The sequence below is a fragment of the Peromyscus eremicus genome, chromosome 5 (assembly GCF_949786415.1).
Source record: "Peromyscus eremicus chromosome 5, PerEre_H2_v1, whole genome shotgun sequence".
NCBI classification, from domain to species: Eukaryota; Metazoa; Chordata; class Mammalia; order Rodentia; family Cricetidae; genus Peromyscus; species Peromyscus eremicus.
The window spans coordinates 9,471,123-9,485,297 of record NC_081420.1 but is presented as its reverse complement, the minus strand read 5'-3'; the positions used below and the strand labels follow the sequence as shown (position 1 = coordinate 9,485,297).

The window sequence follows — 14,175 nt, the reverse complement described above, 5'->3', positions numbered from 1 at the left end:
TTCTTTTCTGACACTTTATAGTTGGCAAGCTGTTCTTATGTTGTTTTCATCCTGTTCCATAGCAACACTCTCTGTGCACCTGAAGTTGTCACACTAATAAACAGCAGGATGCTCTTTTGGGCTTGTTCCACAAACAAACCTGAGGGGTACAGGGGTAAGTGGTGTTTCTCTTGCCTCATTGAGCGTATCAGAATATCCTTGGGAAAGTCTGGAAAAATATGCCATGCCGTTTCTTGGGTGATTGTTTTGTGGTAAACATAATACTAGTTGTAGTTTTTATTTATATCACTTAATTTGGTCAGTAGTCCTGAGAGATGAAGGTTGTATTGTTTCTTTGATTTTATGAAACAATTTCAGAGGCTAACATAAGACAGATCCAAGAGTGTACAGTCAGCACGTTTTGAAGCATGATCGGGATTGACAGACTTTAAGGCCCATTTTTTTTGTTTTGTTTTGTTTTGTTTTGTTTTTGAGACAGGGTTTCTCTGTGTAGTTTTTGGTGCCTGTCCTGGATCTGACTCTGTAGCTCAGGTGGGCCTCGAACTCACAGAGATCCGCTTGGCTCTGCCTCCCAAGTGCTGGGATGAAAGGCGTGCACCACCGCCACCGCCACCGCCACCGCCACCGCCACCCAGCCTTGCATCTTAGTTCTTTTTTTTTTTTTTTTTTTTTTTTCCGAGACAGGGTTTCTCTGTGTAGCTTTGCACCTTTCCTGGAACTCGCTTTGTAGACAAGGCTGGCCTCAAACTCACAGAGATCCGTCTGGCTCTGCCTCCTGAGTGCTGGGATTAAAGGCGTGCGCCACCACCACCCGGTGCATCTTAGCTCTTAATCTTTACTCCTGAATGTTTTGTGACCATTTGGCATGTCCTGCAGTCTGTGTTTTGCCATTCTATTATGGCTCTGTAGAGCTAGTAGATAAATGGCACAAAGGATACTTTTTGTAGAAAGTTATAAAATTTCTTCTTTCATAACATAAGGACATAGATGCAATTGTATTATAGTAAAATTTTGGTTATTTACAGACCAACTTTCTTACTTTATTTGCAGCAGAAAAACTGGCCCTGTTAAGGGAAGAAAAAAAGATTAGGAAAATGAGGTACGGCAGCAATTAGATGAGGAGGAAAAGACAGAGCATATGTAGTGTGTAGAAATCATGACAATAGCCCTGTGGTAGTGGTGCATGCCTTTAATCCCAGCACTTGGGAGACAGAGGCAGGTGGATCTCTGACTCGAGGCCAGCCTGTTCTACAGAATGAGTTCCAGGGCTGTTACACAGAGAAACTCTGTCTCAAAAAACCAAAAAAATTTAAAAAAAGAAATCATGACCAACAGCATGCAGCTGAGAACTGCAGCCTTGTCTCCTTTTGGCTTTGACCCTTCGTTGATATTTGGAGAAATTATAACTTAAGCAGTAGCTGGTTCTTTGTAGAGCCTTCTTCCATTCAATAGACATGGTCTTAGAACCTTGCAACCTTTCCCAGCGTGATAACACCAACTCATCAGAAAGGGTTGTCCTGTTCTAATCACTCACCTCAGTTTAGGAATACAAATGTGACAGAAAAGGTGAGGAAGCCAGGCAGGGCTAGTTAGATGACTCAGTTGGAAAAGGCACTTGCCACCAAGCTTGACAAGCTGAGTTTGTTCATCCTACATGGAGGAAGGAGAGAACCAACTCCAGAAAGCTATCCTCTGATCTCTGCACATGCCTGTAGGGAAAAAAAACCAAAAACAGTAGAGGAGCTGGAGAGATGGCTCAGTGGTTAAGAGCACTGGCTGCTCTTCCAGAGGACCTGGTTCAATTTCCAGCACCCAGATGGCAGCTCACAACTGCCTGTAACTCCAATTCCAGGGGATCTGACACCTTCTTCCAGCCTTCACAAGTACCATTTATTTGTGCATGTGGTGCACATAAATATATGGAGACAAAACATTGATATACATAAAAAAGAAATAAATCTTTAAGTGTATTTTTAGCAGTTATTATAAAAAAGAAAAAGAAAGAAGCCAGTAGAAAAAAAAAAAATAGGCAGAGAAGAAATGACACCTTTCTTTTTTCCCAGCCAAGATTAAAGCATTCTGTCACTCAGTATGTAAAGTCAGAAGGTTGATCTGTTTCTTCCCCAAGTCTTACCCTTGATCTCTTGGGTCTATCAGTCTCACAGGCTTTACGAGAGAATACCTATCCATTCCTGGCTATGATTATGTTGAAAGATCGCCGAATGACTGTGGTGGGACGGCTAGAAGGCCTCATTCAACCTGATGACCTCATCAACCAGCTGACATTTATTATGGATGCAAACCAGACTTACCTGGTATCAGAACGCCTGGAAAGGTACCAGGGAGTTCCTTTCTAAAAAGAGACAGATGTGTTTGAAGGGCTGACCTCGGGCTCCACAAACTTCTTTCCCTTGTCCTAGGCACTTTAAAAGCCTTTGCTTCGCCGGGCGGTGGTGTCGCACGCCTTTAATCCCAGCACTCGGGAGGCAGAGCCAGGCGGATCTCTGTGAGTTCGAGGCCAGCCTGGGCTACCAAGTGAGTCCCAGGAAAGGCGCAAAGCTACACAGAGAAACCCTGTCTCGAAAAACCAAAAAAAAAAAAAAAAAAAAAAAAAAAAAGCCTTTGCTTCATGTTGAAGAATATCTTAGAATGCTGAACATTATAGAAAGAACTTAATGTAAAAAAGGTGGACTGGTTATAACTCCTCCCCCATTACGTGAATTATGTACAATAATTATAGAAAATTTGAAATGGGAAAGTCAAAGAAACTGGAAATCAGTCATAATTCTAGGGTACTTTTAATTTTGTAGACACTTGTGCACACCTCTGTCTGCTTCCCTTGCCATACTCAGAACATCACTTCTGGTACCAGCTGTGTAAGTGGTTCCGCAGTGGTGGACTACAGCTGGGTGTCTGCTTAATCAGTTCACTTCCCACCCTCCTGTCGAGCCCAAGCATCTCTCACTGTAGACGCATGCCAGTTGCAACTCCTGCATTGTTTGGCATGTACTTTTAGAACCATATATCAAGGCTCCCACAGCTTGCACTTGGATTAATTTACTCAAGCAGTTCAGCAAACTCTGGAAGCACTTAGCTTCACTTGTTTCAGCTCTCAGGCAGTGTTTAAATTATGTCCTTCCAGGCTCTAGTGCAGACTTCATTGCATGAGCATGATAAAGGCATAAACAACCATCAGAAGGTACTGAGGAGTTGACTATCCATAAAGTGCTGTCTTTGCAAGTACTGGAACTTAAGTTCAGATTCTCAGCACTCACGTGAAAAGCTAGGTACAGCTGCAGTCCCAATGCTGATCAGACTGGAAATAGGAGGATCCTTGAGGTCTAGCCAGTGAGCAAGCTTCAGATTCATTGAGAGACCTTGTCTTAAGAAATAAGGTAAGCCAGGTGGTGGTGGCAGTGGCGCACGTCTTTAATCCCAGCACTCGGGAGGCAGAGGCAGGCGGATCTCTGTGAGTTCAGGGCTAGCCTGGTCTACAGATTGAGTTCTGGGACACCCAAAGATACACACAGGAAACCCTGTCTTTAAACACACACACACACACAAAGAGGGCCTGGAGAGATGGCTCAGCAGTTAAGACCATGCACTTCTCTTATAGAGGACCCTATTTCAAGTCCCAGAAATTAAGACAGTCAGCTCATAACTACAGCTTTACTCTTTAAAGGGCACCTTTGTACACGTTCACACACACACAATTTTGTTTTGTTTTTCTTCTAGACAGGGTTTCTTTGTGTAGGCCTGGCTGTTCTGGAACTAGCTCTGTAGACCACACTAGCCTTGAACTCACAGAGATCTGCCTGCCTCTGCTTCCCAAGTGCTGTAATTAAAGGTGTGCGCCACAACCACCCGGCCAACACACACAATTTAAAAAATAAGAATAAATTTTTTTTTTTCAAGATTGAGGGCCAGCCAGGTGGCACTTGTTTTTAAGTCTGAGTCCTCAGGACCCGCATGGTGGAAGGAAAGCGCTGACCCCAGTGTCCTCTGACCGCCACATTGTGCTGTGGGGTGCTCACTCCATCCCTGTACCATGTGCAAATAAATACATGTAGGAGAAAACATGCAGAAGCCTGAAACTGGCCAAAGTGTGGAGAACAGTGATGATGACGTGCTTGGCTCTCAAGTGGAAGAGCTGTAACCATGCCCTTCAGGGCTCAGGGAATTCCCGGGAAGTAGGAGCAGAAAGGAAGTCAAAGCCAGGGCGTGAGGAGATGTCGTCTGGACACAGCACAGCCGTTGTACTCCTCAACTCACTGCAGCTGTGTAACCACCCGTCAGCACGTCATCCTGGGTGGGCCTCAGGCCGCAGCCCTCCCTGAGGGTCTGTGCATCAGTGGTTGTTGGGGGTAGCACTGATAAGTCGCCCATGCTTCCATAAATAACCTCCCAACTACCCTCTGGCAAGAAACTGAACTCAGTGGCCACATACAGAAAGACAGTCGAGAGGACTTGTTGAGAAGGTCAGTGGAAAGGGAGGGGATGAGAGGGGAATGGAAGTTGGAAGATGAATGAAGGTCATGGTGTAAATCATGAAATTGTCGAACAGTAAGTGGAGAGCCAGTGAAGTAGTAGCTCAGCAGGTAAAGGTACTGGCTACTGTCTGACACTCAGATTCTGATCCTGACCAAATCCCACATGAGGCTGGCCACTGAGGAAAGATGTGGCTCTTTCAGACTCTGCTCTGCTTCAGAAATGCCTTTGCGGAGCAGTATGTTTACCTTGTCACCAAATCTTCAGTGTAAGAGAAGATAGAGCCGGGCGGTGGTGGCGCACGCCTTTAATCCCAGCACTCGAGAGGCAGAGCCAGGCGGATCTCTGTGAGTTCGAGGCCAGCCTGGTCTACAGAGTGAGTTCCAGGAAAGGCGCAAAGCTACACAGAGAAACCCTGTCTCGAAAAACCAAAAAAAAAGAGAGAAGATAGACTGGGAATGTAGCTGAGCTAGTAGAGTGTCTCCCTGGCATGCACAACCTCAAGTTCGATCCTGCCTGGAATCCTAACCCTTGGGAAAGGCGTCAGAAGTTTAAGGTCATCCTTGAATACATAGTGAGTTTTGAGAACTCCCTGAGGTGTGTAAGATCCTGTGTCTTAGCCCGGGTTTCCATCATTGTGATGAAACATCATGACTAAAGGCAAGATGGAGAGGAAAGGATTTATTTTGCTTATAGTTCCACATCACAGTTCATCATCCAAGGAAGTCAGAGTAGGAACTCAAAACAGGTCAGGAACCTGGAGGCAGGAACTGATGCAGAGGCCGTGGACAAGTGCTGCCACCGCTTGCTCAGCCTGCTTTCTTATGGAACCCAGAACCACTAGCCCAGAGGTGGCCCCACCCATAATGCACTGGGCCCTCTCCCTCAATCACTAATTAAGAAATGCCTTTAAGCCAGGCATTCTCCCAGGTGTGTTTCACTCTTCTCGGGTAACTCAGCTTGAGTCAAATTGACAAGTAAATAAGTAGCAGCAACCAGGACACTGTCTCAGAAAAAAATCTTTTTAAATAAAATAAAAACCAGGAGCTGGGCGTGGTGGGCATGTCTCTAATCTCAGTACTTGAGAGGCTGAAGCAGGAAGATCTCAAGCGAGGGGCCAACCTTCAAGACAAGGGAAGCGGGAAAAACACAGTCAAGAAATGTACTTGCCTAGCACACCGCTGGCCCTGGGTTCTATCCCCAGAGCGAAGAGGGAGAGGGAGGAGGAAGACAGGTTAGAGAACAGCTTTGTGAAGTTGGGGTTGTTGGTGTGGTTTTGATCTGTCCTCAGGGAAGAAAGGAACCAGACCCAAGTGCTGAGACAACAACAGGATGAAGCCTACCTGGCTTCCCTCAGGGCAGACCAGGAGAAAGAAAGGAAGAAGAGAGAGGAACGAGAGAGGAAGCGCCGGAAGGAGGAGGAGGTGCAGCAGCAGAAGCTGGCGGAGGAGAGAAGGCGGCAGGTGAGCCCTGTCTCTGTCCTTGTCCTTCCCAGCATGCCGAGACCTTGTCACTCAGGGCTCTGTGTGTGAGGCCGGAGTTGTGTTGGGATTGTGGGTGACTTGTGGGTCACCTCATTTGTTCTCGGTGTCAGTGTCAGCAGACTGGCATTTTGCTCACGGTGTTGTTTCACTGTGTATTGCCACTTGCTTACAGCCAGGATCCTTTTTCCTCTAAATAATCAAATGCCTAAACATAGTCAGCAATACAGGTCGTACAGTCAAGTTGTTCCTCATTTCTTGCCAAGTAGGTTTTTTGGGCGTGGTTGTTTTATAATTTTATCCAGCCAGGTGTAGTGGTGCACGCCTTCAGTCTCATCGCTCGGAAAGCAGAGGCAGATGGATCTCTGTCAATTTGAGGCCAACCTGATCTACACATCAAGTTCTAGGCCAGCCAGGGTTACATAATGAGACCCTGCCTCAATCAAACAGTCAGTCAGTCAATGAGATTTTGTCGATGTGTATATGTGATGTGTGAGTGCTGGCACACAATGCCACAGGGCTTCTGTGAAGGTCAGAAGACAATTTGGGGACTCTCTCTCTCCTTCCACCCTCAACACGGTTTCTGAGGATGGAACTCGGGTCTTCTTTAGGCTTGTACCTTCAGGGCCCCAGTACTTTTACCTGATGAGCTATCCTGCCAGCCCTCAGGAGAGTTTCCTTATAGTAATTGTTCATTCATTTTTCTTCCTGGTGCACAACCTACATGACCATTGTATCCTGGTTTCTTGTTTCCCTGTTTAAGCCAAATCCTTACCTTTGTTTTGTGTCTTTCTAGAACTTACAGGAGGAAAAAGAAAGAAAGTTGGAATGCCTGCCTCCTGAGCCATCCCCAGATGACCCTGAAAGTGTCAAGATCATTTTCAAGTTACCCAATGATTCCAGAGTAGAGAGACGATTCCATTTTTCACAGTCTCTAACAGTAAGGATCACTGACGATAAGGAGCCAGATGATATATGTAGATTTAGGCTGTAGATGTGTGTTTGTGTATGTGTACCATGGTGTGCATATGGAGGTCCAGAGGACAAGTCATGGGAGTCCAGTGTCCTGGGTGTGGGTCCTTGGGATGGGGTCTTGTGGTTTGGCAGAAAGGACCCTTACCTGCTGAGCCCTTTGATGTGGCTCCCCCTACCCCTAACTTTAAACTGAAAATACGTTGTGTTCTGAACTAGACACACTTGTGGTCAGTACAGAAAATAAGACTCAGAGGACTAAACAGAATGAAAACGAGGCGGTGGCTTGGAAGAGAAGCAGATAGCTCCATTTATGTGTTTACTTATATTGAGAGTAGAGCATTCACACTCTGATTCTTTGGGTTTTATTTTTAGTGCTGGGGATGGAATTAAGGGTCTCCCAGATGCTAGGCAAGCATTCCAACATTGAGCTACATCTCCAGCCCTGAATTTTTTTTTTTAAATAAGATTTATGTATTTTATGTATATGTATGTGTGTGTGTTTGTTTTTCGAGACAGGGTTTCGTTTGTAGCTTTGGCTGTCCTGGAACTCACTCTGTAGACCAGGCAGGCCTTGAACTCAGAGAGATCTGCTTGCCTTTGCCTCCCTAGTGCTGGGATTAATGTTTTATCTGTACACCAGAAGAGGGTATGAGATTCCATGAGAATTACATGAGACTACAGTCAGATGGTTGTGAGCCACCATGTAGGTGCTGGGAATTGAACTAAAGATCTCAGAAGAGCAGCCAGTTCTTTTAATTCCGCTAAGCCCTGGAATTTTTAATTAGGTAACATAAATGTGCCTCCACAGAGGCAGGCCAGTCTCTGATTTTGAGTTCAACCTGGTCTACTTACTGAATTTTCAGCCAGTCACAGACAGCACAATGAGACCCTGTCTTGAAGGAAAAAAAAAAAAAAGGCTAAACCACAGGGAGAAACCATCCCTAGATCCTATGGGTGGTCCAGAAAGCAGCAGCTGGAGCTGCTAAGTTATTAAAAGCACTTCCTGCTCATCCGGAGAACCTGAGTTTGGTTCTCAGCACCCACTTGAGGTGGTTCACAACCACCTGTAACTCAAGCTTCCATGGCCTCCATGGGCCTTGCTCTCATGTGTACATACCCACCCAGTACCACCCCCCATCCCCTGACAACCATATACACATAATTTTTAAGCAGTTGACTTCCTTTCAAATGTAAAGGAGATCCAGCTGCTACTCAGCTCATTTTCATCACAGAAAGAAAAGAATGCTTGGAGTGGTGGCACATAGCTGTAATTGCTACTTTGGGAAGTGGAAACAGAAGGATCAGGAGTTCAAGGCCAGCCTTGTCTATATACCAAGTTCACAACCAGCCTGGGCTACCTAAAACTCAAAAATAAGGGCCAGTGAGGTAGCTTAGTGCTTAAAGGTGCTTGCCACCAAACCTGATAACCTTAGTTCAATCAAACAAACAAACAAACAAAATCCCCAAAACAGTAACTTGTTTAATATTATCAGTTAAATAGGTATAAGTACTTTAAACAATTTAAAGGATCCTGAAACTATTATCCTCCATGGTATTGAAGGATGAGTGTATAAATTTTTGTAATATGTCAATTAAATTTTCTGATTTTGAAGTCATTTAAAGTGTAACAAAATAATGTCTTCTGGGGTAATCGGACACCAGGTTGACAGACCTCTTAAGACTACCTCAAAGAGAAATATATTTTGTATACTACACTTGTAGCTTTTCTGTAACTGTGGTTATTTCTGAGTACATATTGTTTACTTTGCTGGGTGTAATTGCCCCATGCTGGTACATGCCTGTGGTCTCAGCACTAGAAGTAGCAGAAGAGGCAAGTCGATCTCTGAATTTAAGATCAACCTGGTCTACATTGTGAGATTCTCAAACAAATGAATAAACTTTAAAATGGTTTATCTTTACTTAAAGACAGATTCTCAAAGATGAAACATAATTCAGAGGGCTAGTGATAGGCTTGTGTGAATTTTTTTGAGCCAGGGTCTCTACATAGCTCTGGCTGTCCTGGAAATCACTATGTAGACCAGGCTGGCTTCAAACTCAAGAGATCTGCCTGGCTCTGCCTCCCAAGTGCTGGGATTAAAGTCGTATGTCACTACTGCCTGGCTCCTTGTGAATTCTTAAAAAGAGCAAACACAGTTTTTTTCCCAGTGAACTAAACATACATTCAATTCCATTGTAATATGACTACTACTGGGTCATCCTGGGGAAGGTTGGGGACATCTGACTTCACAGTGTGTCTCCTCACTGTATTGTTTTCTGTGTGGCATCTACAGGTCATCCATGACTTCTTATTCTCCTTGAAGGAAAGCCCTGAGAAGTTCCAGATTGAAGCCAATTTCCCAAGACGGGTCTTGCCCTGTGTCCCTTCAGAGGAATGGCCCAACCCCCCCACACTGCAGGAGGCGGGACTCAGCCACACAGAGGTTCTCTTTGTTCAGGACCTGACAGACGAATGACAGTTTTATGCCTCCTCCCTCCCACCCCAATCCCTAAAAGAAATGGAAAAACAAAAAGAGAGAACAAGAGATAAATTCATATTATTATTATTATAATACAATATTTTTTTGAAGAAAACTGCTGCATCCTAAGGAAGGATCAGAAACCATGCTGCCTGCAAGAGTCACAGCCTGTGTGCGTGTGCAAGGCCAGCAATGAACACACCTGCTCGGCAGACTTACCTTCCCACAGCCTCTACCACACACCTTCCAGTGAAGAGACTTCTCCTCCAACCCATCCATTGTCCAAGTGGGGAAGGAGACATTCCCACTTTCTCTCATTCATTCTTGCTTTTCTAGAAAATACAAATGGAAACCTCCGTCAACCAGCTACAGCAGCATCTCCTGAGGAAGAGGGGAAGCCAGTATGGAACAGACGAGCAGACTGCCTGCAGTTTACGAATAACTTTGTTTCTGTTTGTTTTGTAACGATAATGACCAAAGGAATGAGGCTGACTTAGGTGTATTTTTTTTTTCCTTAAATTTATTTGATAAAGAGCCAATGCCGTGGGTTCCTTAGCCCAAGGTAGTGTAATAAAGGTGCCCTGGGCTAATTTGCGCTTATGTCTGCCATTGCCCCTCTCGTATTCCCAGAGAGGTCATTTGTTTGGGTACAGTTCTGCCACTTGTGTATACCATTTGGAGCAGTGAGAGGAATTCCGGGTTCGTGACCCACAAAGGCTGTGTGTGTACAGTTTACACCTGTGTGTGGGGTGTGTGCTCACCTTCACACACAACTGCAGCTTTTCCTTGGCATTTGTACCAGGTGGTGGTGAAGGGCTCTGGTTCTTCTCTGCACATGCTACTCTTCCCAGCTTTCCTAACTTGTCAAGCTTGGTGCCTTCCCAAAGGACTAGTGGGACCCACCCTTGGGCCCACCGTTCCACCTGCGGGTACCCGTCCTGTTTGAGTGCAAGTGTGGTAATGATGTTTTAAACATGGAACCATAGCTGGCGTGGTGGTACACACTTCAAGTCCCAGCACTGGGAGACAGAGGAAGTCAGATCTCTGATTTTCAGGCCAGCCAGAGCTACATAGTGAGACCCTGTCTCGAAACAAGGGGAAATGAGATTCCCAGCCTGTGTAAGTTGTTGGAAGGCACATTTCACTTTCTGATGAGGCCACTTAGCAGAGGCAGCTCTTAGCCTTTCTCCTTTGCCGTGGTGAAGCAATGGGAGCTTTTTCCTCTAAATGTCTCATCTGTGGTTGAGTTCATGGTAGTGGGTACGTGGTTAGGCCATGCATTAACACACAATGGTGTGCACTGACAAGTTTTCCAAAGTGTGGACTAGCTAGACTGATACAGGCTTCACCCTGCCACCCTTTGAATTGACTGTAGTCATTAGTATACCATGAGGCAAGGCATTCCAGTCGAGAAAGCATAGCTTGTGTTGGTCACCTCCAGAAGCCCCTCTTAACTAAAGCCACTGTTCTCTGTAACAGTGTGCTCTGCTCTCTGTAGCTTTCCACTGTTAAAATAAGCGTGGTGAGGATGCCTCATGGAGTCCTTTGGAAAACCTGAGAACGTCTGTCCTGTGGCCTTAGTGCAGGGCTCGAAATTCTACCTTAGGAAATGTTAGCTCTACTGACTGGCTGCCAGGGCGGGTGAGAAACCACAGCTGATGCCAAACCACACCTGATGGGCCTAGATGGCCCTGAGGTGGAGTCTTCTCAATGACAGCTACGCAGCGGGACTTTTTCACCTGGAGCCTCTCCCAGTGTAGTCTGTCTGCCTGGCACACAGGCAGGTGTACTGTGGAAGTCTTGCTCACACCTACTTGAGGAAGTTCTGATTTCTCCCCCTTAATCTCATTCTGTAATGTGTGCATTTTATGCTTCTCACCTTTTGAGAGCTACGAAAAGATACTAGAGGGCGGAATAAAAGCAGGGGACCTCTGAGGACAGCCTGTTCGTGGACTGGAGGCTTTATGTGAAGTGCCTGCTCAACTGTTGTCATCCCCCCCCCCTTAGCTTTTTCCTCAGCTTTGGTGGCCCAGACTGGCCTTGAGCTCGTACCCTCCTGCTTCCCGCTCTCATGTGGCGCAGACATGGGTGTGCACCACCACACCAGGCTCTATAGTAGCTGTAGAACAGTTCCATTTTCTTGCTGCCCCTAGTTCTGCTGTCTGGGTGGCAGTTCCCCCTTCCTAGGTGAAATAGGAATTTGACATAGTGTCCCTCATGCCAGTACAGTCTGTGACTCCCTGAGACCTGCGAGCCTTTGCTGGTGTCTAAATTGCTTCTGGGCAAGTCATGGATGATAGAAGCACTTATTTCAAGTTCTGTCCCTTGCTCCCCATGGAAGTAGTCTCAGCTGAATGGCCGTGGGGATGACCAGGCAGTGGTGCCTGAGTGAGTTGAAGTTTTGCAGCCTCAGTGGGTCCTGTCTGGTCTTCCTCTGCTGAGTTGTCTGCAGCATATAGGTTTGTTTTTGTTTTTTCTCCTTGCTTGCTTCCACATGAGGTAATAGAGAAGAGACGGCAAGAGAGTTCCTGTCTCTTTAAAACTAGAGTCTCCAACTGATCAGCTATTATGAAAATTGCTAATGGTGCCAAGGCCAACAAAAGAGTTGCAGAAATGGACTGAGAAAGAGCAGTATCCCCCAGAACACAAAGTCAGGGTGTCACCGGGTGCTGAACAGGGACCGCCACCTTACAGCTGGTTGGGTTTTCTGTTTGTCTGGGGGAGGTTCTGACTTGAGAAGAACACAGCAACGGAATATCCATCCACAAAGGATGCAGTGCCCCATCCTGTGCTTCCCCTTGAGTAGTTAACAATTTCCTGAAGAAATCTAGTGTACTTCAAATTTTTTTCATAAAGGTTTACATTGTATTGTAGGTTAACATTAAACGTTTTATAACAAAAAAAATTATACAACCAGCTGTGGGTCTTTCTGTCTAGAAACTTTCCCATGTGAAGGGAAAGGGAAAGGCAATGTGGAGAAGAATCCAGGGAGAATCCTGGAGTTAAAATAGACCTCGCACAGATACACTGTATCCCTGTGAGAAACAGCTAACTAGCTTTGTGTAGGAAGAGGGGACTGACATGGGATCAGGTTCAGCTGTCATTGATCAGCTTTGTGACTTCAGGAAGCTGTAGTTTCTCCAACTGTAAACGAAGCTAACGATCGGCTTGCCTTGGGAGAAGTTTGAAAGAGTAAATGAAAATTTAGTGTTTGCTCCCTGTCCCACAGGAATGTATTTTGAAGGAGCATTGTCACGAAAGAGTAGCTGTCTGTTCCTGTAAGCAGAGCTGTTCTCACAGAAATATCTAGCAAAGAACTTGGGGGAGTCACATCCAGGGATGACTTTGGTGCCTGTTTCCATCCAAGCCCCAGCCTTTCTCTTCCCTGCCCTTTCCTGGTACAGAGAACTCATACAAGAATTCCATGGATCCTTGTCACTCTCAGCCCACTCTTTTGGGTCTCCAACAATGGGGGAGAAGAGCTTCATTTTTTTTAACCTTTATTTTTATGTGTATGGGTGTTTCGCCTGCATTTATATCTATCTGCATCACATGTGTATAGAACAGCACCTTTTTTTTTTTTTCCATTTTTTTTCGAGACAGGGTTTCTCTGTGTAGCTTTGGTGCCTGTCCTAGCTCTTACTCTGTAGACCAGGCTGGCCTCGAACTTACCGAGATCCACCTACCACTGCCTCCCGAGTGCTGGGATTAAAGGCGTGCACCACCACCGCCCAGCCAGCTCCATCTTTTTAAAGTACAAAGTAAGTATAAACTTAACCTCTGCCCAGACAGTCTGCAAGAGTTTATTCACCTAAGGTCAGAAGATATAACAATTTAAACTCCAGTGCCAGACACAAGTGGTTTAAAGTCCTGGCTTTGGCAGTGATTCTGGTCATGTGACTTCTGTTCTTTAGGCCAAGGTTTCAGCTATAAAGTGGACTGGCTGTAGCGTTTTATTTCTTGAGACAGGGTCTCCCTGTGTAGCCCTGGCTGACCTGGAACTGGCTATGTAGCCCTGGCCTTGAACTCAGATGAACAAGTGCTGGTATTAAAGGCATGCACCACCATGCCTGGCCTGGCTGTAGCATTTTAGCATGACTGAGTGAACTGCTAAGTGTTGTACAGCAGGTGTTTGCTAAATACCCGGATCATGTTTTCAGCAATGTGTAGTTTGCTCAGTGAAGGTTTGCCTGGGTGGGCTGGAGTACAGCTCAATAGCAGACTACTGGCCCAGTGTGCGTGGAGGTCTGAGGTCTCTTCCTAGACTTGTAAAAACAACAAAAACTCACCCAAGTATGAATAAGGGGTTGGGGTAAAGTGGGGCTTTGCTTATTGGCAGGTAGTGCCTGGCTCTGACATTTGCAGCACATTTGGAACTGTGTGCTTAAAAACAACAAAAACATAGATTTTCATTTATTTTGAGACTCAAGGGCTAACATGGAGTCAGTTCTCTCCTTCCACCATGTGGATCCTAGGGATTGAATTGTCAAGGTTGGCAGCAAGCACCTCTCTACCTGCTGAGCCATGCCCCTGGTCCTGTTAGAACCCCTTCCACACCCTCTGAGCTCAGCTACCATGCTTGATGAGCCTCCACAACCCTTTTGCTAACTCTCACCATGACACTCCAGAAATCCCAGGTTTCTTTTCTTTAAATTGAGCCAGGAGGTAGTGGCACAGGCCTTTAATTCAGAACTTGGGAGGCAGGTGGATCTATTGAGTTCAAGGCCAGCCTGGTCTACAGAGAGTTGCAGGAC

At 45.8% G+C, this 14,175-nt stretch overlaps 1 protein-coding gene across 3 annotated transcripts in view; it reads left to right on the top strand.

Annotated features, from left to right (window-relative positions):
• The window catches only part of Faf2 (Fas associated factor family member 2), a 42,210-nt gene extending 32,189 nt beyond the window's left edge, over window positions 1-10,021 (top strand). For all 3 annotated transcript variants that reach the window (XM_059262913.1, XM_059262912.1, XM_059262914.1), the window contains 5 exons: window positions 63-154; window positions 2,158-2,335; window positions 5,780-5,951; window positions 6,766-6,909; window positions 9,236-10,021. In XM_059262913.1, the coding sequence (XP_059118896.1) occupies window positions 63-154; window positions 2,158-2,335; window positions 5,780-5,951; window positions 6,766-6,909; window positions 9,236-9,418 (769 nt within the window). In that variant the 3' untranslated portion in view covers window positions 9,419-10,021. The remainder of the gene's footprint in view (window positions 1-62; window positions 155-2,157; window positions 2,336-5,779; window positions 5,952-6,765; window positions 6,910-9,235) is intronic.
• Window positions 10,022-14,175: the final 4,154 nt, after the last annotated feature.